The 26,701-nt window shown below is 30.8% G+C and overlaps 2 protein-coding genes and 1 long non-coding RNA gene across 6 annotated transcripts; 2 read left to right on the top strand and 1 right to left on the bottom strand.

The window, feature by feature from the left end:
- Positions 1-1,860: 1,860 nt before the first annotated feature.
- LOC121204617 (uncharacterized) lies at positions 1,861-3,405 on the bottom strand. Its single transcript, XR_005899790.1, has 3 exons — positions 3,313-3,405; positions 2,751-2,836; positions 1,861-2,145 (listed from the first exon to the last, which is right to left on the bottom strand). It is a non-coding gene; the product is annotated as an uncharacterized lncRNA (long non-coding RNA).
- An 8,076-nt stretch (positions 3,406-11,481) lies between these two features.
- LOC107920283 (two-component response regulator-like APRR2) lies at positions 11,482-16,856 on the top strand. 4 transcript variants are annotated; one of them, XM_016849905.2, is made up of 12 exons: positions 11,482-11,616; positions 12,467-12,668; positions 13,145-13,224; positions 13,565-13,631; positions 13,783-13,829; positions 14,061-14,138; positions 14,236-14,790; positions 15,188-15,328; positions 15,528-15,788; positions 15,911-15,979; positions 16,109-16,186; positions 16,303-16,856. In XM_016849905.2, exons 2-12 carry the CDS (start codon positions 12,539-12,541, stop codon positions 16,456-16,458), a joined length of 1,662 nt encoding a protein of 553 aa, XP_016705394.2. In that variant the 5' UTR covers positions 11,482-11,616; positions 12,467-12,538; the 3' UTR covers positions 16,459-16,856. The 4 variants fall into 4 exon arrangements, with proteins under 4 accessions (XP_016705394.2, XP_016705392.2, XP_016705393.2 ...); XM_016849903.2 differs by having other exon boundaries at positions 11,573-11,822; XM_016849904.2 differs by lacking the exon at positions 11,482-11,616 and adding an exon at positions 11,964-12,169.
- A 3,541-nt stretch (positions 16,857-20,397) lies between these two features.
- Positions 20,398-24,544, top strand: LOC107920374 (tobamovirus multiplication protein 2A). Its single transcript, XM_016850064.2, has 7 exons — positions 20,398-20,819; positions 21,191-21,505; positions 21,969-22,068; positions 22,247-22,327; positions 22,420-22,524; positions 23,359-23,568; positions 24,142-24,544. The coding sequence occupies exons 2-7, from the start codon at positions 21,267-21,269 to the stop codon at positions 24,247-24,249; spliced, it is 843 nt and encodes a 280-aa protein (XP_016705553.1). The 5' UTR covers positions 20,398-20,819; positions 21,191-21,266; the 3' UTR covers positions 24,250-24,544.
- Positions 24,545-26,701: the final 2,157 nt, after the last annotated feature.

The raw sequence follows: 26,701 nt of genomic DNA, 5'->3' as shown, positions 1-26,701 counted from the left end.
TGTTATGTTTCTAATTAGCCCCTGCTTGTTTCTAAATTGATTTTAGAGCTCCATAAACTTGATTTAAGCTTAGTTTTTGTGTAAATGTTATGATTATTGAATGATTATTTATTAATGTTTTTATTAAAGTAAATTTTGAATTGAAATGATATATTCTTGTCGTGTTAAATGTTGTAGCATCTTGTAATCCTAATCTGTCGACAGAGACAGCTGAGAGGTGTTACAAACCTTAATCCTATTCATGATCTAGATCATTCTTCCCACTAAGACTTTTCTTTGAAAGCTTAGTTACAAACTAAACAAGAAGCACAATTTGTTAAAAATAGTTTTGCACTAAGATAAATTCCTCACACAAACTAAATTGTTTTTCTAAATCTCCTCCATAAAACTGAAACAGGAATTCTCTTAAATACACATATAATTTCTTGCTTAATTATAATCGATACTAAACTTTATCTCTTTAAAATCAGCTTTGATAAAGTCTTCAATATGGAATAAATTAGCGTAGACCTTCTTAGTGTAATCCTCTAAGAAAATCTAATCTCTCTAAATAAGGAAACTCAATTGCATTGGAAGTCTTCAAAGTATCCTTGACATGATTTTCATCACGTTCTGACTTTAATAAAGTACTACTTTTTTCCTCAACCAAGAAAATTTTATTAGTAAAGAAAATCTTAAAAATGTTACAAAATTAAACAGCTAAAATGGATGAGAAACAACCAATATCCAACATCCAACATATCAAAACAACTAAATTGAAATCAAATTATACGATGCCCCAAAAACCAAGCCAGAACTAGCTTACAAATCATACTACAAATCAACTATACCAAGTCATAATTTTAATCCTAATCGAAAATAATTAAGCACTAAAAAGAAAATATACAAACAAAAACTCACCAACAACCAAAATCATTATTCAACCATAAACTCTACTCCGCATATTACTTATCCTTAGTTTAACACCCCTAACCCGTATCTGCCGCCGGAATAGGATTACGAGGCATTACCGGATAATACACATCATTCACATACATTTATACAATCATAATCAATATTTATTCAAATTATTCACATTGTCCCTTATAAGGTCTTACGGAACCTTAAAAGATGCTTAGAAGTGGTTCGGGACTAAACCGATAACATATGCAAACTTTGAGAAACTTATAAAATTTTCTAACATTTAAGGGTCACATGCCCGTGTGAACAGGCCGTGTGCCTCACACGGCCACCAGACACGCCCGTATCACAAGCTGTGTGAAAACAGGGCATACATACTGACTTGCACCACATGGTTGACCACACACCTGTGTGTCAAACCCGTGTGCCCTTCGAAATGGCCACACACGCCCATGTGCCAAGGCTGTGTGACTCACACGGCCACTAGACACGCTCATGTGTCTAAGCCTTGCTCAAGACTGACTTGAATTTCTAATTATTCACTAGGGGACACTACCGTGTAACATGACTGTGTGTCGCACATGGTTGAGACACACGCCCGTGTCTCTACCCGTGTGGACAAAAATAGGCCATTTGCAAAGCCAATTTGCCACCCTTTTTACAAGCACACATAGCAACAAAAATAGCACCATTTCCATACATCTTCAAGCAACCAAAAACATGTCAATTCATACTCATATTATGTTATTTATTCACAACCAATTCAACTACTCAAATCCACAACTAAAACATACCAAATCATTAGGCCAAAATCATCACAACTTACATAGCTACTAAATGCATTTACTCATCAAATTATCATCTATATCATGATACAATATGCACCATATCATCATCTCAAAATCAAACCACAATAAGCCAATCTTGCAAGAATTAATACATCAATTTACAACTATCCAAAATAACCAACACATAACCATACCAAATAAGCCAACATATAAGGCATTATATACATCACATATCTCATTTATCAAACATATAATTCAAACCAACTTAAATGGCCATATACACCAACATTTAAAAGTCAAATCTCATGGCTAAAATCACAACTCAAAAACATATCAAGATGAAACTAGCCTATACATGCCATATACCATATATACATATCTCAAAAATACCAACTTATGTGTTTGATAGTGCGATGATGTTCCCGATGATCCCCAAGTCCAAACTAGCTTTGATTCTCTAAAAAAAAACATAGACAAATAACACACAATAAGCTTTATAGCTTAGTAAGTTCGTACTAAATAAAATCAACAGTTCATAATATTCAAATCGTCAATTAATAAACACTTAATAAATCTCATACCATCACTCAATTCAAACCCATAACCATTTATCATATATATAAAAAATCCATCAAGTTCCATACACATAGTATCAACTACCACATAGGTATCTTACGTACCTGTACTCTCCCATATTTATTTATTACATTTTCACTTCTTTGTTCAATACATTAACTCATCCGGAAATCTTTCAATACTCAAGGAACTCACACACTTAGTGCAAAAATGATTAGCCGAAGCTATAACGATATCACACACTTAGTGCCATCACATTAAATTGAAGTTATCCTAGTATCGCAGACTTAGTGCCACATATAGCCGGAGCTATTCCAATTCGCACACTAAGTGCTTTATATAGCCGAAGCTATCTCGAAACGCACACTAAGTGCCAAACATAGTCAATTTATCGTTATACTCAACTGTAGTCTCATATATACAATTTATACGATATTAAATCATTTGAAACATAATTGTAACATTGTTTATCACGTAGAAACTTACCTCGAACGTAAAAACGACGAAACTAGTCGATTAGTCGAGTACTTTGTTCTTGCCTTGATCTAAGTCCGGGTTCCTCTTATCTTGATCTATATTATAAAAAATTCAACTCATTTAATCATATAATCTTTCAATTCAGTCCACAAACACATATTTAGACATTTTTTCACTTTAGCCCTTAAAGTTTCACGTTTATTCAATTTAGTCCTTATTTCATAAAAACACAAATTATACAAAATTTAATTACACCCAAGCCTAGCTGAATTTTATGTAAGTCCTTAACAGCCCAAAAATTTCATTTATTTCACAATTTAACCCCTCAATTTACACTTTTCTCAATTTAATCCCTAATGTGCATTTTTACTCAAAATCACTTTACAGAACATGTATATCAAACACCAAGCCTTCACAATTCATCATCAAATATCATAAAACTCATGGATTCATCAGTGGAAACTTTCAAAATCATCAACACTTTCAAAAATTGAGGCATGGGCTAGCTAGTACTCAAAGCAACGATCACAAAAATATAAAAATTATTAAAAATCGAGCTCAAAACACTTACCAAATAAGCTAGGAGAGTGCCGAATGTAACAAGCCCTAAAAATAGTTTTCTCTTATGCTATACATGGTTGGATAAAGATGAATGGAATTCATCTTTTTGTTTTGTTTAATTAAAACATAAGTTAATAACTAATTTACCAATTTAACCTTATTATAAAATATTTAATATCATTCATTTAATGCTCATTTATGTCCATTCCCACTAACCATGGTATATTTACAACATAAGGACCTTTCATTTAATAAACCATAGCAATTAGACACTTTTAACAAGTGGAATGCAACTTTTGCATTTTACGTGATTTAGTCCTTTTCTTAAATTAACCACTTAAACGATAAAATTATTTCACGAAAATTTCACACATATATAATCACATGTTGTAAACACCAAAAATAATATTAAAATAATTTTATGACCTTGGATTTTTGGTTCCAAAACCACTGTTCTGATTTAGCTAAAATCGGGCTGTTACACCTAGTTTCTTTCATAACGAGTTCATGACTTAAAGATGATCAAACCTCCCATTAACTACTCCTCACAAGCATTAAAACAAACACTTTGCATCTGATAACAACTCCAATTGTTTATCCATAAATCACCTTAGCAAAACTATACCCCAACACCAATCTTATACGTGCAATAACAAAATCTAAAACCTCACTATTACCCTACTAAATCCAAACATTGTTCACTGTCAATTCTTAAAATACCACTATCAACATACAAAAATACTAGAGAGAAAATCTAGTGAATCTCACTACAATAAAATGAAAAAAAAGAAGAAGACAAAATGTACAAGTAAAATCTCACCACAAAATGACACAAGTGTAAACAAAATCTAAACCAGACCTCAGAAATTAAAAAAAAACCTAATTGTCAAATGTATGTTTTTAAAGAATCTAAATTTTTCAATCCAAATTTGCCAACAAAAGAGTCTAAAGCTACGATTATATATTTGACTTTTCTTTATTAATGATGGCATTGATAGGATTATTAGTACATAACTTATTTAATTGTTGAAATTAGTCTTTCCAATGAAAAAGAGAATACTTTTTTTATAAAAAAAGAATTTAAGAAGTAGAATAGGTAATACCTAAAATAGACGCATATGATTAAAAGTCATTCTATTATATTTCAAATCTTAATAATGTCAAAACTATAAAGGAAATAGGTAACATCAAATCCTTTACTACTTTGCACCAAAATAATGATGAAAAAAGTTAACAAGAAAAATCATCCTTAAATATATATAATTTTTTTTCATGATAGTTAGATTTATTTTTTAATGTTAGATAAATTTGGTAAATATGAAAAAAATAAATACATTTTTTTAAAAATTATTTATGTTTTAACCTCATTTTACTTACAAGCATGATTTTAGACTTTGGTAATCAATATAATTAAACAAATATTGATAGTAAATTAATTTTATTGGTGAAATTAAAATTTTATCATATAATTTGGAAAGTATATTTGAAAAATAAAATAAAATATTTTTAATATCATCATAAATTTAAGAACTCTAATACTAATGCTGTAAGAATACTTAGTGGAAAAGAACTAAAAAAAGAAAGAAATTCATAGGTAAACTACTTGAGTCAATAAAGATTCTAATAAAGGATGACATGCTATGATAATAATTACTTCTGTGAAATTAAATAAATAAAGTTGATCAAATATCCTATTACACAAAGACCAACTTAAGTTATGTAATTTTGTTAGAGCTTTGTTTTTCTTTTATCACCAAAGTAATAATGAAAATTTTATTTTTCACCCTTTTAAAGTAATGATGAGGTCTAATTTCAATTAAAGTCAACAATGTTACACATACATATTTTCCTTGAGATCTAATTTCAATTGAAGTCACAATTTATGCACAACTAAACAATGAAAGTTTAAACTTAAAAGGGACATTTTTGGGTAATTTGTTGTACTTTGTTTATTTCTCTCTCTCTTTATATATATATATATATAACTATCAAGAACATAGCAAATCATGTTATGATATTAGCATTTGTATTGTATTTATGTTAACTTTATTTTTTTTCATATGTTTGAAGTATTAAAATTTATGTAACATCTTTCAAGTTAATTAATCATTCTATATACATTTTGATAAATTCATATATTTACCATGAAAAAGTATATTGATTTGTTATTGTCAAATTTTGTTGTTGAAACTAACGTTGTAACAATGGTTTCAAGAAAATTGTGTTGTAATGTTTAATAGAAAAGCAAAAGTGGAATAAGAAGACCAAGATTTCTAATTTGTAATTTGTAGTTAAGATTAACAATTCTACCTTTGGGAAGGCTTGCTTAGAGAATGTTCCACTAAACAATTTTTTAATACAATTAATGGTTTAACTCCTATCTATTCAACTTCCATAAAGATAATAATGAGCCTCATTGTTGTACTTTGTTTACATTCACTCTGTCCAAAGACTCTCACTCCCCAAATTTCTTATATTTTATACCTCAATAAACAATCTCATCTATACCTAGGATAGCAAAGTAGATCTACCCAATAAAATGTTTCCCAAGATGAACAAATAAAGCTCTTAAAAATTAGTTACAAGCTATGAAAAACATCAACCTTATATAGTTTAAACCATGGATATCATCTCCTTACCAACTTATGCTTTAAAATTTACGAATCTTAAAATAATAGGCTAAAAATCTACATTTAAAAAACTTCCTTAATTGATAAGGATAATATTATCCTATCCAATAAAGTCCTAACAAAATTGAACTTTTCAAAGTCTCTAAAACTCTTCATTAGTAAGTGGGCTCTAATATACTTTATACGTTTACCTTTTTAACGAAATTCTTGCATTTGCTACTTATTTTGAAATATAAAAATAATAAACATAATGTTACAAATGAAAATTGTTAATTTACGATAACATACCTTCACTGTCATAATTCTTATCAAAACGTGTTAATATCATTTGTTAAAATTTCATATTTAGTTTTGATTATTCTCGTGTTATATCTCATTTTGTTCATATTTCATGTATATTACATGATTGGATTTTAGCTTTCAAATTATTTTATTTAAGAATTGGATTATTACATTTACTATATATTAATATATATTTTTTAATACAATGCCTAAAATTATCTGTAATTCCCTTCAATCGTAAATCAAAAGATAAAATGAGCTTAAGTACGCTCGAACCCATATCCTCTTTGTTGCAATCACAATGGTCCAACTAAACTAAAGCTAAATCAGCTATTATATATTAATATAAATGTTGTATTAAAAATATAATTTAATATTTCAAAATGTAATAGAAGTATATTATAGTCAACATAATAAATAAAAGGTAATAAAGCTTCAATATATGCATTGAATATACTAGAAATTCCATCACTTGTATGCATAAGGAAATCATGTATTTGGAACATAAAGGTGTATTTAAAAATAATATATAATAAATAATGAAATATATGATTTGAAACTAATTAATAATAATACATTAAATATGTATGATATTAAAATGAAAAAATAGATTAAATTGTGAATAAAATGAAATTTAAATACATAAATACATCAAATTAAGAATACTAAATGAATAAAATTGTTTATCATAGTGTTATCATCAATCTCGAGTTGGTGTTGAGTTAATTTGTAGCACCAACTCAATGAACAACATTATTAATATATACAATTGATGGAAATAATAAGGTGTGCATAATAAAATAAAAATGTATAAAAAATTTAAAAATAAAGTTTTGGTTGAGAGGTAGATTTAAAGTTTTTCAAATGCAATTTAAATGACCTCAAATCCTACTGTATGTATATTTTGTTTATTGTTAGTTTTAAGATAAAAAGACTAAAGTACTTCGAATAATATAACTTTTAAATACAAAAGAACATTTTAGTAACTTCTCTGGTTGACTCATGACACAAACTCAGTCAAGAGTTTAAATAATAGTATAGATATTAGAAATTCTATCACATTTATATATGCATGTGAAAATGGCATATTTAGAATATAAATGTGTTTAATAATAATATACGATAAATAATGAGCATATGTTTGAAACTAATAATAAGACATATGCAATATATATGGAATTAAAATGAAAAATTAGTTTAAATTGCAAGTAAAAAGGAACCAAATAGGTAGATATATCAAATTAAGAATAATAAATGCACTCCAATTCTTTATCATGATATTGTTATTTTTTTATAACACATCAAAAAGTTATTAAAGGAAAATTAAATATGAAAATTCAGATTATGGCACAATCACAATGTGTATCAAAAATAAAATTATGCAATAAATATATTTGTAAAAAATTTGTATTAATAATAAATGAGGTTTTAAGTGAATGGTAAAGTATAAATGTGAAATATTAAAGACACATAGGTTTTTGTTATGTGTGTATTATATATATATATATCAAAGATACAAAATGACAAAAATACCCTAAAATAATTCTATTTACTTTGTAAAGTGAAGGTATTTTTGCCTTTCTCCAACTGAGTTGATACTCGATTCACCTATGCCACACTAATTAAGTCAAGAGCTTTATTAATAAAAATAATACGTATAGATATACAATTGATAGAAGTAATAAAATGTGTATAAAAAAAATCAATTGAGACATTACGAAAAAAGTGCACTCAATTGAGCTCTTAGTGGCTAAAAAAAAAATCAATTGCCCCCTTCTGTTAATGGAAACCGTCCGGTTTGATTGTTAAACGTTCTAACGTGACTAATAGAAGCCACCAGAAGTTACCACATGACAGTGTGCTAAGATGGCATGCCACATCTACAAAATAAAAAATGTTTTAACAAAATGTTTTTTTAAAAGTTGATTAAAATGTGCATATATAAAATGAAGTTAGATAAATAGTTGTCTAGATTCACTCTGGATGAGTGAAAAAAACTTTTAAAATTATTAAAAAATATTAATAATTATTAAAAGATTCTAAAATATTATAAAAAATAAAATATGAAGAAACTTCAAAAGAATCTAAAAAATTATAATAAAAAACTAATTAAAATATATATTAGAATGAATTTGGATAAATGACTGTCCACTAAACATGAATAATTTAGATTACTTCAAAACTATAAAAAAAATAGAAATTATAAAAAATTAAAATGTAAAAAAACTCAAAAAGTATTTAATATTTTTAAAAATCATTTTAATTTTTATAATTATAAAATCTTTTGTCCATTTCCGATCTTTTCTAGTCCAATTTTTTATATTTTTTATGCTTTAACCTAAAATTTTTAGTTATAATATTCCAGTTTTTGTAATTTTATCTCAAGCACTTAACATAAAATTATTAATTTTTTACATAAAAATAAATATAATTATTGACTATAAAAAATTAAATTAAAAGTAATTATATATACACTAAAAATAAATAATAAATTTTTTTATTTTTCACACATTTGAAATTATATATATTTATGATTTTTTAATAATTATTAATTTTTATAATTTAAAAAAGACAATTTTTCACTCATCCAAAATGAATATGGACAAATAGTTATCTAGATTGATTCTATATGCACATTTTAAAAGAAGTTTTTTTTTTATTTTACTGTTGTTGATGTGACATGCCATGTCATCATGTTGAGACGTGGCATCTTCTAGTGACTTTCATCAGCCACATCAGGATGACTATCAGTCAAACTGATCAATTGATGGTTTTTATTAATGGAGGGGCTAATTGATCTTTGTTAAGTCACTATGGGCTTAATTGGATGCACATTTTCTATTAGGGCTCAATTGATTTTATGATTTCTTATTGAAAGATTTTATGCTAAGATATATAACCTAGATATGTTGCTTATTAAGAACTTGTAACTTTATATATTGGTCACCTTGTAATAATGAAATTATTGAACTATTGCTTGTAAAATAATCAAAGTACTTGGAAGGAGTGACAGAAAAGTGAGTACTTCTCTGGCACCAAAACTGGAAACAAGAAACATAAAGAACACAAATGAATTGTTTACGCATTTCGATTTTCCTACGTCTGCGGAGCTTAGCTCAGTGAGAAATTTCAATTATCTTCAACAACTACAACAAGTGATCCTAAACTCTCACACACCTCATGATGATTCTCCTCATTTTCGAACACTGAAGATAGATACACTCACTACTAAGTTCACCCTTGTGAACTCAACAAGTAAAACCTTAACACAAATGATTTTACTAACAATTTGCACTCAAAAAAAATGTTTCGTACCTTGAATAGAACAAGTGCTAAAAACTATCAGTACAAAAACTTATACAAGTCTTTGCCTTAAATAAATTTATATTCGAGACTTGTTAACATAGAAGGTCTGTAAAAATCCCATTAAAATAGTAATACAATAAACTGATTACAATATAATAATAAATAATAAATCAAACTTGGACTCTTGGTAGCTAATCACATAGAGTTTCGATCAAATCCAAATGTCCATGTTGTTAGGGATTGACTAGGGTGTTTTAGTTCGATCCAATCTTCAAAATGAGTCTCCTAAATAAATGACCTTCATTTATAGGTTAAATATAGTCAAAAAAATAATGCAACTCATTCAAATCGTTCAATAAGTTATCAATACTTAAATATATAAATTGTCATTAAATAACTCCTGTACTAGTGAAGTGGCCACTTTTTTAGCACTTAAAATTAATTTCATAATTTTCAACAAATAAAAAATAGATTTAAGTTATATTAAGTTATGGTACATCCTCAATGTAGATGAAAATATTAAATATTATGCAGAAAAACATATATAAAAGAATTTATGCAAAAATCCAAATTTATGTAAAAAAATATTTTAAAAATGAAGCTCCCCCGCTTCAAAAATGAAAAGAAAAAAAGTAAAAAAGAAAATTAAATATGGAGCCTTCGGCTTTGAAAGCAAAGGGGATTCTCTGTAAAGGTTCTAGTGCCGTGTGAAATCAATTACAAATTAAAGGGTTAATTTCCACAATTAGTCACCAAATTATTAGTATATTTTTGTTTTGGTTATTAAACTACAAAAACTTTCAATTTCATCACTAATATTATGATTGATATAATTGCACATTTAGTCATATACACTTACACAATCTATCAACTCAGTCCCAATTCTAAATAATTCAATAAATTTAACCTTTCATATTTACAAATTTTATCAATTTGATCCTCAGTATATTTTCATTAAAAATCATCAAATGAACTGAAATGAAATTATAAACTCGTCAGATAGACTCAATACTGTCTATTCTCCGCTTCAAATATCATCATCACTTTCCAATTCCTTGAATAAAATTCATTAGTTATAATAAACTCAAATGAATATGTTGTTAGAAAGCAAGCAATCCACAAAGATAATAACTCAAATAACTAATGGATTGATCCAATTGATGGAATCAGAAAATGATGCTCCAGGACCCTTCATCAATAGAGCTCATCTGAAATCAAATTCCAATATGAAAATGATGGGAGAAGAACCATGACCATCCCTCACTTGGATGGAACTTATTCCTTACAACCTTCCTCCTGGCCCTATGCAACACATACCAGGAAGAAGAAGCTTATTCATTAAGTCTTTGTTACTAAAAGTTGGGATATAAATTTTGAGTTATTAACTTTGTGGATTGATTGCTTTCTAACAGGATATTTCATTTGAGTTTATTATACCTAATGAATTTTATTGAAGGAATTGGATTGTGAGGAGAATTTAAGATTGAAGGGTTTATAATTTCATTTGAGTTTATTATAGCTATAATTTTTGTGATGGGTTTATAATTCTAATTTTTGATGAAGATGTTGAGGATTAAATTGATAGATTTTGTAAATGTGGAGGGTTAATTTGTTAAATTATAAAGACTTATTTGATTTGTTATTTAATATATATATTAATAAAATATTTAGAATTATTTATAGTCCATCCCTAATAGTTAAATAGGAGAATAAAACACCTTAAATCTATATTTTCCTACACTGGCATCACCATCAAAATTAAAACTCAATCAATAATTTATTTAATTTTAAATAATAAAAAATTAAATTTTTTTACAATAATAGAGATAGAAATGAAGTAATATAATTTAAACCTGTGAAAATATTATAGTATATAAATACTTTTAAAATTATATTAAATGGGTTTTTTTTAAAATTATATGAAATACAATATAATAACAAAACGTAGATATACAATTGACAGCAACTGTACAGAAAGACACAGACCTCTCTCCCTCTCTCACATAGCAACTTCTCAATAATAATAATAATAATAAAGGAAAAAATCAACTATTCTGCCTTAAAAACTTTTTACAAAGTGCAGCCCAAAGGAATTTGTAAGTAGAAGTGTCAAAGGCTTTGAGAGCCATCTATCTTCCTAATCCTCGTTATATCCCCTAAACTACCTATATACTATATAGTCTCTTCTCAATACCTTCTTTCTGGGTTTTTTCTCTTCCCTCTCTTTTTTTGATAAATCACTAATCATCTTTTTTCTGCATGCAACTTCGTTTTCTTGGATAATAGGGAGGGGGAAAAGAAGGTGGGTCTTTCTCATTTTTGCAAAAAAAAAATTGGCGACTTTGATGTTTTGCATGCATGAGATGGCCTTTTAGCTTTTATTTGTTTCTTTCTTCTTTTTTTTTTTAAATTTTTTAATCTATCATTTTGGTACTTTTGAAATGTTTCACATGCTTCTCCATTCAATCTGTTTCCTTTATCTTTCTTTTATTTTTTTTTCTTCCAAATTTTTGGCTAATTTTTTATCCAGTTTTAGGAGATCTCGGATGGGTTGTTCTGATATACCCAAACTGGATATTTCTCTTTCGTTTCTGCTATTATTCCATTAATTATTCATCACCGATACAAAAAGTTTTTTTCTTTTTCTTGGTAAATGCTCAAAATACTTCATGCTGCATGCATAAGAACTTTAACTAAGGCATTTCTGTTCGATACAGCCTTTTATAAGTTAATTTTCAGAGATCGGTGATACTTGAGTCTTTGAAGTATTTGCAATAATTGGTTAAAGAACTTTGCATCTGCAATGGGGTCTCTCCAATACGTTTTTATTCGCAAAAAAACTGGTTTTTTTTTTATGCTTAATTTTGTTTGGTAAAAAACCAGTTTTGATTATTAGTCAAGTTGTAACTTGTCTTTTTTAATGTGAAATTTCTTGTGGTCATGCAGAAGTAGCCGGATGTTGATAAGCAGCAATTCGTAAGACTTATCGGCTGGCTGAGAAAGGATGCCAAACCAGCTATGGTTTGCACTAGAAATGATTTATCAGCGTGGAAGGATTTCCCAAAGGGTCTCAGGGTCCTTCTTCTTGATGAAGACACCAATTCTGCTGCAGAGATAAAATCAAAGCTTGAAGCTATGGATTATATTGGTTAGAATTCCACCATTTTTAGTTTTCTTCTTTCTTTCTTTTTTTACCTGAAGTCTTTAGCCCTTTTGTATTCACTTCACATGATTCTTCTCTTCTCTCAACTATGCTGGCTCCATCTGGCCATTGCCCCCATTGCTTTAGACTGGCGCAGTTTTTGGGTTTTCAGGAAGTTTGGATTTGGATTGTAATTTCAGACTTTGTTGTACTGATCAGTACCCATTGGGCTTTTGTTCATGTTTTCTTTTAAAGTTTACAAATGCTGCTTCTCAGACAATTGTTTCCATCACACCATTTAAGCTTTTTGTGGTTCCCTTTAGTAAATGCTACTTAAGTCTTTAGTTCTTCCTCAGTCTTCACAGTGATCTCCTGTAGCTTTAATATGCCATTTATTTTCATCACATGCTATTGCATCTCTTTTTCTATCCCTATAGTTTCCTCTTTGAATGCATGATAAAAATAATTGCGCCTTTTTGCAGTATATACCTTCTGCAATGAAAATGAAGCTCTTGCTGCAGTTTCAAGTAGACCCGAAAGCTTCCATGTAGCCATTGTAGAGGTAATTAATGAACTTTGAGCTCGACAATAAATTTCATGTTTGAAATGTTGATGATTTTTTCTTAAGTGCCTGCTATTAAACCTTCAGCATGATTATGCGGTTTTTCTCATCATTATACTGGCACTAGAGAATTAACTAGCCAGAAAAGTTATACAAGCCTGCTTTTTGATACTTGATATAAAATCAATAATACCAAGCCACCGCTTCCATTATCACAACACAGTTTCATGATTTGAACATGAATGTTGTTGTCTATTCAATATTAAGATGCATAGAGTATATTCCTATGTTGTATGGGTTCTACAATTGCAATTTATAATAACAACTTACATGATCACAGGTCTGCACAAATAGTAACAATGGGGGTTTCAAGTTTCTTGAAACTGCTAAGGACTTGCCTACCATTAGTAAGTTCAGAAACAAAACCTGTCCTGGTTTTGCCTTACATCTTTGTACTATATAGAAACTCTGTTTAATCATCCTGGACATAATTTTATTGGCATCTATGACAGTAATCGATGGAAGTCCTAATTTTGTTGTAAATCCTTTTTATTTCAGTGACTTCGAACATTCATTGTATCAGCACGATGATGAAGTGCATAGCTGTAAGATATTTTTCCTTCCTACTACTTATTGAATAGTTTACATTTATTTTTAGGTGCACGTATGTGTCTGTCCGAGTTGTCAATTCAAGAAGTTTTAGAATCTTAATTATTTTAATGTTTTCATCTTCTTTGATATATGAAACATCGGAAATTTTAAGTTCAATGCTTAAGTTTATCTCGACATACCATAATTGCTAACAGCCAAGGCATGTTTTGACAACTTGTTTTCAGCTTGGTGCAGTTGAGTTTCTTAGGAAACCGCTATCCGAGGATAAACTAAGGAATATATGGCAGCATGTTGTTCATAAGGTCAGTCTGGATGCTCTTATTTCACAGTTGGAATTAAATATAAATGGTCTTTAAGGTACTGTGATATAGAAATTCTCATTTGATTAGTCCTTTACAGGCATTCAGTGTAGGGGGGGATGACCTTTCTGAATCACTAAAGCCTGTTAAAGATTATGTGGCTTCTATGCTGCATCAGCAATTGGAAAACGGAGAATGTAAGCACGAAGACTTGGATAAAATAGAAGATGCATCCATGATTCATGAAAAGGACCATGAACCATCAGCAGTAAATAATAAGTACCCGGCTCCTTCAACACCACAATTACAACAGGGAGGAAGATTGATAGTCAATGGAGATTGCCAAGAACATACTAACTGCTCAATGGAAAAAGAGAGTGGAGAGCCGGATGGGGAATCCAAATCTGTCGAAACTACCAGTGGCCATACAATTGCTGAAGTAATTGCACTGGTTGGCCAACATCAGAAACCAAGGGAGACCATGGTAAAAGAGGAGGCTGACTCCATTGATGGTGCCAAAGGTGAGCGAACTGTGGACTCTCATCCTCAAGATAGAGTACATAGTGAAGATTCCTGTGCTGGTGCCGACAAGCCAAATACTGTTTCCGGTCTTCATAGCTCACGTCCAAATAAAGCTAATCGAAAAAAATTGAAGGTAATGCCACTTATAAATATTATTATTCGGTGATTAGGGGTTGTAATCTAATTCATTCATATGCATTCTCTTTTGGTAACATTTCACAAGTTTAAAATGAATAGAACTGTACTCATCTTCCTAGTACCAGCATGGAAAACATGTCTTACTGAGCGTTTGCAAAACGCTAATTCACCATCACTTGATTACACAAATCACAATTCCATAAGAGTTCTGATCAAAGTTTTAAGATTTTAAAATTTTGTGATGTTTGTAGGAAGCTGTTCGCCAGCCACCTGCGAATAACACTTCCAGCTTCTTTACATCATTATGTGTTTCTATTATCACTGACTATGTTTATAAACAATTATATGCGGGAGTAGATAAGTACTTTCTTGTTTTCTGTTCGAGTTCTCAGGTAGACTGGACAACTGAACTGCACAAGAAATTTGTTCAGGCAGTGGACCAACTAGGAATAGATCAAGCCATCCCTTCCCGAATACTAGAGCTGATGAAAGTAGAAGGCTTGACAAGGCAAAATGTAGCTAGTCATCTCCAGGTCGGCAACATTTTTTCCTTTTAGATAATCAGATTACTTAATTCTAGTGCCTTTCATTCAGTATGTGTTGCACCGCTTGTCCTTGCTTGAAATTAGATTCCTGTTAAGTTTTTGTTTCAGAATGGTTTACTTTGTTGTTAAATATAGCAAGTCTTCCTTCTTGGTCTGAGCTAATAAGCGCCAGTTGTTTGTGAAGCAGAAATATCGAATGCATAAGAGACACATTTTGCCGAAGGAAGATGATCCAAGATGGCTACGAAGAGATCAAACACAAAGGAGTTGTCATCCACATAAACCGATCATGGCCTTCCCTCCGTATCACTCCAATCCTGTTCCGGTTGGTCCAGTCTATCCCATGTGGGGAGCACCTCATCCAGCCAGCATCCAGACGTGGGGCTCGCACGGTTACTACCACCCATGGCAACCAACTGAAAGTTGGCAGTGGAAGCCCTATCCAGGGGTAAGTTTATCATTGTATACAAATTCAACTTTTTAGCTACTTGGATTACTTCGTCAACCAGTATGTTAGCTGAAACAAAGCTACCTACATAATTTGCATATATGCATCTTTTTCCATTTCAGGTGCATGCTGATGCATGGGGTTGCCCTGTTATGCCCATACCTCAGGGAAATTGCTCGACGTTCACTCAAGTGAGTATTTAGCTCTCTAACCGCAAAACTAGTCAAAGAACTTGAAAATTCTAGGCAGACATTCCTCTATAATATTGAAGGAATGATTTTTAATACTGTTTATTGTTGCTACTGCATCTTAATACGCAGAATGGGTACGGATTTCATTGTTCTAGCACCATGGATAACAGAAGTGGCATGCCTCAAAATTCTATCCAACATCAGCCGGTAATCAACCCTTGATATGCCTTTAGGCTATTTCTGACCTTACACTTTTTATTCACGTTAGGAGCTTGAAAATGTATGTTAAAGTGATTAACACTGTGTGATTGAATGCAATGCAGGCTGAGGAGGTAATTGACGAGGTTGTGAAAGAAGCAATAAACAAGCCATGGTTACCCTTGCCCTTAGGCCTCAAGCCACCTTCTACTGATAGTGTGCTAGCTGAGCTCTCTAGACAAGGCATCTCCACCATCCCTCCTCGCAATCAACGCCTCTAAATCCTGCTGATGTGGCTCCACATCACCCGGAACTGACATGTCTGGAGTTTGGACCACCCACCTTCGCTGCACCTGCATGCACTTCCCCCATTAATTGACCGATCAACGTTTGGAGCTACGCGCCTTTTGGGAGCGCGTAGCTTTTTGTTTTGTATCGCGGACATCATGCCAAACGAAGAAACAAAAGAAAGAAAACTGATCCAGTTTATCGCCACAGTGAAAAGGATCAAGTGCGGTCGCTTTCATTGGTGACAAAAATTGTATGGACTAGAAATAGCCGCGTAGATTTGAATGCCACCGCAGTTTCGATATGTGGTTGTAAATAGTTTCTAACATGAGACATGGAACCCTTTTGTTTATTTTGTTTTTGTTCAAATATTTTGTTTGAATTTTGATGATGAGAATACTATTTGATGGGTGGTGATGGGGTCATACTATTTCTTTCTGCCCCAGGTGGGGGCGAACTGCAAAATACAGTGCAACAGTAAAATGGAAAGTTGGAGAAGGGTCAATCTGGCGCAATGAGATAAAATGCATTAATTTGGACGCTTGCTTGAGTACTACATCGTTATCGGATTAAAATATTCTAATTTAAGATATGACAATGTGGCTTTTGGGTTGGTCAGGATTTTTGGGCTTGCTGAACAGATGAAAAGATTATGAGGTTGTTGTTGGAGCCATTTTCTATGCTTAAATACTTAACAAAAGAAGATGATAGCTTGAGGAAATGTTCTTATAGAATAGTAGTGGTGGTGATAGTGGATCCTTGGATAGATGAACATACTTGACTCTATCTTTAAGCCCTTAGATGTTTCCTGATAGGAATTGGAAAAATTCGAACCGTTTGATAGATTTTGAATTGGAGCGGATTTTCTTTTCGAAAAGTGAATGGGAAGTGGGGTAGAGAGAATTTAATTTTTTCTTTAGATAGTGGGTATGAAGCAATTATGATAATTGCTTATCTTACTCTGACCCACTCCATTATTTAAAATTATTTTTATTTTGTATATATAAACTATTAAAAGAGTAAAAATATAATAACTTAATATAGAAAAATAGAATTTTATATTTTATGCTTAATTTTTTTTAAAGATTTATATTTAAATATTTACTTAACTTTAAAAGATTAAAATAATTAAAGATAAGCATGATAAATTAAATTGAAACGGAACGACATGGGATAAAATGGATGCATTCAACTAACCATGAAGATAGTAGTGGTGTTTAATATTATACATCTATAATATAGTGGAATAGGTGATAAAACAGAGTGTGCTAATTGTGAAGCGGTAGTAAATATAGTAATATTCATGTCTATCCCATTTTAGTGTCATTCCTATTTTTGGAGTTATTATTTTGAGGATACGTAAGTATCAATATGTGATTAACAGGAGCACGTGTCTTTGGTTGAATATTGTACATTTAACTTTTTTTTGTTGATTTTGTCATTTGATGATTAATATCAAGGACTTGTTGTTAGGTTTTGACAAGTAGAACTTTTAAGCTATTGATCATCTTTAATACCCTGAATTCCTAACTGAAATCACAATATGGTTATCTAAGATAGGGCTAATTTGATGTGATTTGAAGAGGTTAAATTGATACAGGTTTGATGAATTAGTACAATAATGATGATATAATTGTTGGACTGCAGCACGTTTAAGATCCAACCGAACAAATTATAGACAAAGAGAAAGGATAATAATATACAAGACAATTATGATGTAATGTGATGTGTCATGTAGTAAGTGGAAGCATCCACTGGGTTCGGTAGGAATTTCATTTTTCTCTTTTAAAGCTTCACCTTCTTGACCGTTAGTTGGTGTATTTAACGACCGTTACGCTCCCTCCAAGCATATTCTCCCGCCATTTCTTTTTCTAGGACCTACCCTTTTTTTTCACTCTCCGTGCCGTGTTCACCATCCCACCCCGACTTCAACCAAAATTTGCAGCATTTCTTTTTACTATTACTACCGTTAACCTCCCGCTTAAGCCGGGAGATTTACATTTTCTTTTTCCAATTATTTATTTAATTAAATAATAATTAAACTTTAAATCAAAATTTATTAGTCTAAATAATAATTTACTAATTAATTTTTAAGTTGGAATAATATTATTAATATATTATATTTTTAATTATAAAATTGAATTTATTATTGATTACATATATTAAACTGAGAGTCAATTTCTAAACAGTCATTTTAAATACACGATTTAAAGTAAAAATTAAAAAAAAATCTTCATGAATTTTGATATTAACTGAAACTCTAAATAAACCTATAAAAACTATTTTATTTTTTAAAATTGCAAAAAAATTACGTATAAATTAAAAATATGGTTAATAATAACATTATATTTTGTTAATGGTTAAAATTAAACTTATGGTAATTTATAAAATAATATTTTAACATTGAATGTAGATAATTCAAAATTAAAATTGAATAATTATAGCAAATTATAATATAAACAAACATAGATAAAAATACAATATGGCGGAATTAGAAGTAATAATATACTATTAAATGTGTAGATTAATCCATTTAAATAACTTGATTTAATATTAAAATTAAAATAATTAAGTTATATATTTATTTTTAAATTTTAATTGCTAAAATAAATTATTTTAAATAATTCAAGGTGACTAACACCAACACATAATTTTTTTTTCTAAATTGAATCACGATAACAAATTAAGTGTGATATTAAACAATTTGTAAATGACGTAAACACAACATAAAATAAATTATTACAAAAAACATAACATGAGTAAAATGAATATGCTATAAAACATATATAAATTATTTATAGATAAAAAACTGTATATAAAAAAATCTATAATATTTAAACATATTAAAAATAACTCAAAATAACAAAAAATAAAGATTTAGGTTTTTTTAACTATATTTAAGTTTTTCAATGAATATATATTATTAAAAAATAATAAAACAATTTATTTATTTTAAAAAATAAGGTGTTTTTAATTTTTTAATAATTTAGACTCAAAATAAATTTTAAAAAAGGGGCATAGGTCGTGAGATTTATTTTTATAAAATCAATTTTTTACAATTTTTTTCACTTAAATTGTGAGTTTATTATAATTTAGTAGTTGTTGTTTTAGTATTATTAAGTTTAATTTTTTTGGAATTGTATAAAACAATTTATAAATGAATGAAATATCTAGAGGTGTTCATGGTCCGGGTTGGGTCTAAGAAAACATTTAGGCCTATTTGTTAAGCCTAAGCCCGACTCAAAAAATGGGCCTAAAATTTTGCTCAAGTCTGACTCGAATAAAAATATTAAAACTTGAGCCCGGTCATATTAATATTTTTATATAATTTTAAAATATATATAATATATAAAAATACTAAAAATGTTAAAATAAATATTTCCCAACAAAGTGAAAATAAATTTTAAAAAATTATGTCGCTAAGATAGATGCAACTTAACAAATAAATGTCTCTAAAATAATAATAAAATTAACAATAAAATAAGTGTTATACAATATCTAAACAATAATAACAAAATAATGGTAATATAATAATAAAATGGTAATAAAATAAGGAGAAAATAATAAGAAAATAACATTAAAACAACAAGAAAATAACATATTTTTTTATCATTTTATGAATTCGAATCGAACTCGAACTAAAATTTGAAGCCTGGTCTATTTTTTAAATGAAACTTATTTTTTTATCTAAGCTCATTCTTTTAGATCTACCTCATTTAAATTCTCTCACCCTTTTAACGGATTGAATGACCTAAATTATGAATACCGCTAATTTTATTCAAGGATTTAAAATAAGGAAATGGGTCCCCCGTTCACTAAAGAGCTAAATTAGTAAAATAAAATTTGAGAGTGGACCACAAAGATTACCGCCCTCTCACCGCCCAAATTCTTCGTCTTAAATCACAGTCCTTCCTTTTAATTACACCTTTTAGATGACATGTGACAACCGCCTCCTGTTTTCATCATTTAGAAACCAAAAAAACATATGGTAGTGATTTATTTTGAAAATGTTGTTAAGCAAGTAGTTATCCGAAAAAGAACACAAGGCCTCAATCAATATTTAAATATGAAAATAATAATAATATATAAATAAAATAATGCTTGACTTAAAAGGGGGCAATAATGGCATTTTCAAATTTGATAAGACCAATTTTTTTTTTAATGGTGTGGAAACAGGAAAACTCAAAATGCGATGCCAGCTTGTCATAGACGACAGGAAATAGCAAAAATAGGAAAAGCGGTCCTTATTTTTCCCACCCTTTGAATCCCTTCTTCTCTGTTTTCACAAAACCATCTCAGAAAATTTTATTATTACTATCACTTCAAATCAACCAATAATCCTCACTCTTGAATTGTAAGTTCTTTATTTCCAATTTTCTTTTTTTTTTATATTTTTTTTATTCGTGCGATCTAAGCTAGAAATTATATGTTTTATTTAAGCATTGAATTGATTTTTATTTTGGTTCATAAGGCGAAGTAGAAATTTTGTTTATTGTCTCCGTTTACATTGCATAAATAAGATGATCTTATTAGCTCTTGTTTCAATTTCTTTTTGGTCAACAAAAAAATGTAAAATTGTTTAAATGAGTCTAATGGTTTTATCATATAAACAAATTTACATTTTTTTTCGCAGATGCCCTTTTCCATGATTGATGCAAATTTCTGGTTTATTTATTGATGTAATTCTAAAGTTTAAATGTGAGTTTTTCCTCCTTTTTTCTTAAGGTAATTTACAAGTTGATCAAATAGGAGATACTCATTAGAGCTGTGATAGAAAGGATCAATAAAGATCGTTTTGGGAATGGCTTGTCGAGGATGCTTAGAGTGCTTGTTGAAGCTCTTGAACTTTTTGATGACTCTTGCTGGTCTGGCAATGGTTGGATACGGGATCTATTTGTTTGTTGAGTACAAAAATGCTGCCGATACTGCAATGCTTTTGTCACCTGTTGGTAGTGATCGAGATTTGATACAGTTTGGTCGCCCCATGCTCATGGCTGTGTCTCTTTCGTCTAGTATTTTTGATAATCTGCCAAAAGCATGGTATGGGTTCTCAACATTTCCTTCTTGTTTGGTATTATGTTTCTTAATCATTTTAGCATGCTTGCCTCAATTGAGTGCACAATGTGGCAGTGTAGAAATTATAAAATTCCCCTCTTCTTTACCAAAGCTTTTACATTTAATATAAATTTGACTCACTGCTCTTGAATTTCTGTTATACTAGCTTGAATGATTTCTGCTCCTAAGATCCCCTAATAATCATGGGTGGGGTCGTTTTACTTATTATATGCTGGGATAACATATTTATGCTTTCTAGTTCATGACGTGTGGACCCGTTGTTTTCTAAAGGTCATGTATGCCATTGGAGGATCTTATGATGATTCTTAGGTGTACTTATATACTTGTTTTTGAATATATGAATTTGAATAGGAACTCATGTGCTTATTTGAGTGGAATTCTCTGCGTGTTCTCTCGTGTTTTAACTATCCTTTTTCCAATTTTGCAGGTTTATATATTTATTTATTGGAGTAGGGGCGGTTCTCTTTGTTATCTCTTGTTTTGGTTGTATTGGAGCTGCAACACGGAATATATGCTGCTTGACTTGTGTATCCTAATTAGTTGTTTGATGGTTTTCAAAGTGGCAATGATGATATCACATAGACAGTGTGTAGCTTCATAAAAAGTACAATCTATAGTTCATAAACAGCTAGTTTATTCATCCTCATTCCTACCCATTCTTTTTTCTTCTCTTTCATGATGATTGGTTTCCTTAAGGCAATATAGTATTCAGTTTTGGTGATCTTGCTGATCTTGGTGGAGCTGGGATGTGCAGCTTTCATATTCTTTGACAAAAACTGGAAAGATGTAAGTTATGTGTTTAACTTTAAGGTCACTTCCTACCTCCCATTTGATTGGAGGGGTCTGCCTGGTTATCTAATTAGTGTTTATTTCTTTAGGAACTTCCTACGGATAAAACTGGAGATTTTGATATGATATACGACTTTCTGGAAGAAAACTGGACTATTATCAAGTGGGCTGCTCTTGGAATTGTTATCTTAGAGGTAAGTGAAATGTGACTGTGCTGCTAATCCTGAGGACTAGAAGATAGTTTCACTATGCATGCCAAAAAAAGAGCTGCAATTTGGTATACTAAGACTGGTTACATAAGTTAATATCTAACACAAGGATTCCCCTTTGGTTCCTAGCATTTAAAGCATACAAATTGCATTGTTTATTCTTCGCATGTTCACTTTATTTCTTTCCAGTTTCATTTAGCTTTTGAAAATGTTGAGGGATTCTTTTGAATAAGAAGGCCCAATATGGCCTAGGACTTTTTATTCTTATGAAGTATATATGATTTGGCTTGGATGTTTATCTAGGGATGATATATCCAGCTTATGGAAAGTGATATGATCTTACTTAACATTCATAGTCAAAGCTAGAAGTTGGAAAATATTCAATTTAATCATACTAAAGGGAAGTTGAAAGCTTCATCAATTATTATTAATGGGAAACCTTATGCATTCCTTTTCATCATGGATTGTGGTTAAGCTGGCCATATATGACTTTATTTTAGACCTAGATAACTTTCTGAAGACTACCATTTTGGAGTAGTTATATTCACCAAGACCAAAGTTGGTTGATAAATTGCATTGGTTAATAATATACTTTATAACTTAATATTTCAACTTATTAGTTATGACAATGGCATGGAAATGAGTTGATGAAAGTCTTATTGCTACTTTGAAGTTTGAACTAAAGTGATTTTGCTTTGATACTGCTTATGCATCAAAATAACCTTGAATCAATTAAAAACTGGCACTTATAACATCTAGGCTGCTATAGTTTGGGTCGTTAATACCACTGATTTGGACGAAAGCAACTTGAATTTGCAGGCTCTTATTTTCTTGTTAGCCCTTATGGTTAGGGCTGCCAACAGACCTGCTGATTATGACAGTGATGACGAGTTTATTGCACCAAGGCCACAAATCAGACAGCCTTTGATCAACAGGCCACCAGCTCCAGCTGCAGGTGTACCTGTTGTTCCCAGCCTTGAACAACGGCCCAGCAGAAATGATGCTTGGAGTACACGTATGAGGGAAAAGGTGTTCTCCGTTCAATCAATTCCTTCTCATTGATATATAGACTGATGGTTTCCGTCTATGATAATCTCTCACTTAGCATGGTTCTTAAATCGTACCTTGATTTTCTTGAGACTTTGGTATCTTTGCATTGAATTAAATAATCTGCCAGACATCAAGGATTAGGATTACTGTTTCGTAAAATCTTCAAATCAAATGTTCATTTACTAAATGAACATTACTTCTCTAGCTGATATTTCCTACCTTATTTTTAGGGGAAAAAAAATCTTAAATAGTACTTCTTTTGGGGTGAAGCCATGAACATTTTCATATTCTAGCTATGGTTGCCTGGGCCCAAACCCAACATTTAGTGAATGTTGCTCACTTTTATTTTGATCAGTCAGATTCTTAAACACCCCCAAATGCATAAATTTTACCTGGATGCAACAAATACATTGACTATTATTTTAGCTGGTTTAGATTGGACCCCCTCCCTTTAATCTCCCTTTTTTGCTTCTATTTTTCTCGTGTCATTCTTTTTTATTACAACCTCTTGCCAAGTTTGTTCTAATGTGTTTCCAACTGGATGTAAATCAGTATGGGCTGGATACATCGGAGTTCACCTACAACCCCTCGGAGTCAAACAGGTATCAGCCGGTGGCCCCACAACCAGCAGAAGAAAGGAGCCGATGCTCCATTATGTGATTATATTTCTGGGTTTCATGTAAATCTTATTTGGTTGGCTTCTGAAGAAGATTTGCATGGACGATGGAGTGATAGGTTCAGATTTCTAAGATGACAGTTGTGTTTCTTTTTCCTTGTGGAGTTTGTGTACAATACACAATTTTCAGGAGCTTCACTGTTCCCTCACTTCGTTGGTTTCCTTGAGAGAACAAATTACAAGTGTCTTCCAAATGCTTAACCATTTTGTGTGTAAAATTTCTGTCCTTATTTTCTTTTTGTTTGCTCAATGAAAGGTTTAAAACTTGGTATTTTTGTATTGCCTGAGTGAAAAATCATCTGTGGGCAATGGCAAATGGGACTGTTTAATTTGAACTGGGAACTAGTCATGAATAACAGATTGGGTTTTAAATGTTAAACAGGCTTGGTTAGGTTACCGATGCCTATGTGGGTAAGTATTATGTTAGAAGGAAGAAACCATCAACAGAATGAGATTAATTTTAATTTTAATTCCGATTATTTCTAAAAAATTTTATGTTAGTAATTTTATTTATTGAAGTTTCTCTATTAGCTTAAATAAAACTTATTATGTTAGGAAATTAGGGTTGTTCTTACTGTAGGTTTTTTATTTAAGAGGAAATTTACTAAGGAATAAGACAAATTGAATATCCAGTAAATCATCAGATTTTCTGTTAATTGCCCAGTAATTTGATCTCAAACTTGCGGTCGAAACAATTTGGGCTTAGAGCAAAGTTCTTGAGATGCAAGCATTCAGATGAATCAAATTATGGAGATGATGAAGCTCATGTTGGAGGAACATAAAGCCCAACAACAGGCTACACTTGTTGCCCCCTCCCCCTCGTTTGCAGTCTTACATAGCTGGTTCTTGAAAAGTGGATGTTGTGGATGAGGCCTTACAATAAATTCTGTCCAGACCCCAGCAAGCTCAAGCTCTCACGAAGAATGTAAATGACAGAGGATATAGGAAAGTGGAGTTTTCTCCTGGTTCTTATGTTTGGTTTCGAATGCATCCATATCCCCAATGTTTGGTTGGCCGTGTTTTTCACAAACTGGCACCGAAGTATTATGGTCCCTTTGAGGTTCTAAGGCTTATTGGATCAGTGGCATTTCAGCTTGCACTACTCGCTCATTGCAAAGTCCATGATGTCTTCCTTCTCAAAATTTTCAAGGGTGAATTGCCAAGTACTCTGCCCACCTTACCTCCTATTGAAGCGGGACTAGTGGTTCCTTTTCCAAGTTTCGTACTCCGCTCTCACATAAATTGTGATAATTAGGAAATTTTGGTTCAGTAGGCTAGATTTTCTGTTGATGACTTGAAGCTTTTTCTCCACGAGGGGAGCAATCTTACCGATGCTTTTGTGGGCAAGCGTTATGTTATAAGTAAGAAACCAGCAGTCTGATTTTAATTATATTTCTTTATTTCCTGGAGTTTCTTTATTAGCTTAAATAAAACTCTCCTGAGATGCTATTACTCAGGAATAGGAGAAATTGAATTTCCATTTTGATATTTCACCCTTAAATTCAATTTCTAAAAAATTAAAATGTAACCATAAATTCTATTATATAAAGATTATTCTTCCACATTTATATGTTAAATGTATAGTGGAAGTACCAGAAATAACTAATAAATATCAAATAAGATGACAATGATATTCATTTTCTCTCTAGAGATAACAATGCCATTCGAGTTTTAATATCCAGGAGAATAGCAATAGTGGGGCAGACATAAATTTGGCAATATCCCTCCACTGCTATAGATGAGTCAAACGAAGGAATCTGCTGGAGTTTGGGTTTCCACTTCATCTTCCGAACCAATGGAAGCTAAAGCCTGGTTTTTAAGGGATGAGCAGCATTATGAAGTGAGTGGTGAAGGAAGGTGTACAAAATATGTAAATGCATATAGCATTAGTTGGTTCAAACATGGCAAGTGGGAAGTCATTTTCGGTCCTCTTTTAAAAATTTGTGTGGCGTCGTCTCCTTCGCCGCCAAAGTAGGAATGTTACATCCCCCAAACCAAACCCCATCACATTTTAAAAAACGAAACCAAAAGTGATCTCCCAAATTGGAGCAGTCACTCACTCACTCTCATCGCTTTCTTATTGGGTTTTTGGAATGTCGTTTTGCAGTAGTTGGTAATTGAATTAAAATATATATTAGAAAGAGTGGGTTTTGTTCTTCATTGCTCATTTCTATCAATTTCCTATTTCCTCCAATAGGATGAGGGCATTGTTGCCCTGCTTTAACTAATTATTTCAATTTCTTAATCTTAGGTATATAGAATAACAAAGGTTTACTCCTTGTACTTTTACAATATTAGGGGTTGAGTCCCTTTACTTAAAAAAATATGAAATTAAATAATCTTATTTTCTCAATTTAAAAGTAAACATGACAAATTTTGAGTTTTAAGGGACTAAATATTAAATATTGTCAAAGTACAAGGAGTGATAGCAGATTT

Source organism: Gossypium hirsutum, chromosome A08 (genome assembly GCF_007990345.1).
Source record: "Gossypium hirsutum isolate 1008001.06 chromosome A08, Gossypium_hirsutum_v2.1, whole genome shotgun sequence".
Lineage (NCBI taxonomy): Eukaryota > Viridiplantae > Streptophyta > Magnoliopsida > Malvales > Malvaceae > Gossypium > Gossypium hirsutum.
This window is presented reverse-complemented; position numbering and strand designations above follow the sequence as displayed.

What these genes read in the sequence shown, in the direction of transcription:
- LOC107920283 (XM_016849905.2), top strand. Translation starts at nt 12,539, where the DNA reads ATGGTTTGCACTAGAAATGATTTATCAGCGTGGAAGGATTTCCCAAAG. An exon ending in CGATGATGAAGTGCATAGCT is followed by an intron (nt 13,830 to 14,060) that starts GTAAGATATTTT and finishes ACTTGTTTTCAG; the next exon opens with CTTGGTGCAGTTGAGTTTCT. An exon ending in CTAATCGAAAAAAATTGAAG is followed by an intron (nt 14,791 to 15,187) that starts GTAATGCCACTT and finishes TCGAGTTCTCAG; the next exon opens with GTAGACTGGACAACTGAACT.
- LOC107920374 (XM_016850064.2), top strand. Translation starts at nt 21,267, where the DNA reads ATGGCTTGTCGAGGATGCTTAGAGTGCTTGTTGAAGCTCTTGAACTTT. An exon ending in GATAATCTGCCAAAAGCATG is followed by an intron (nt 21,506 to 21,968) that starts GTATGGGTTCTC and finishes CCAATTTTGCAG; the next exon opens with GTTTATATATTTATTTATTG. An exon ending in GTACACGTATGAGGGAAAAG is followed by an intron (nt 23,569 to 24,141) that starts GTGTTCTCCGTT and finishes GATGTAAATCAG; the next exon opens with TATGGGCTGGATACATCGGA.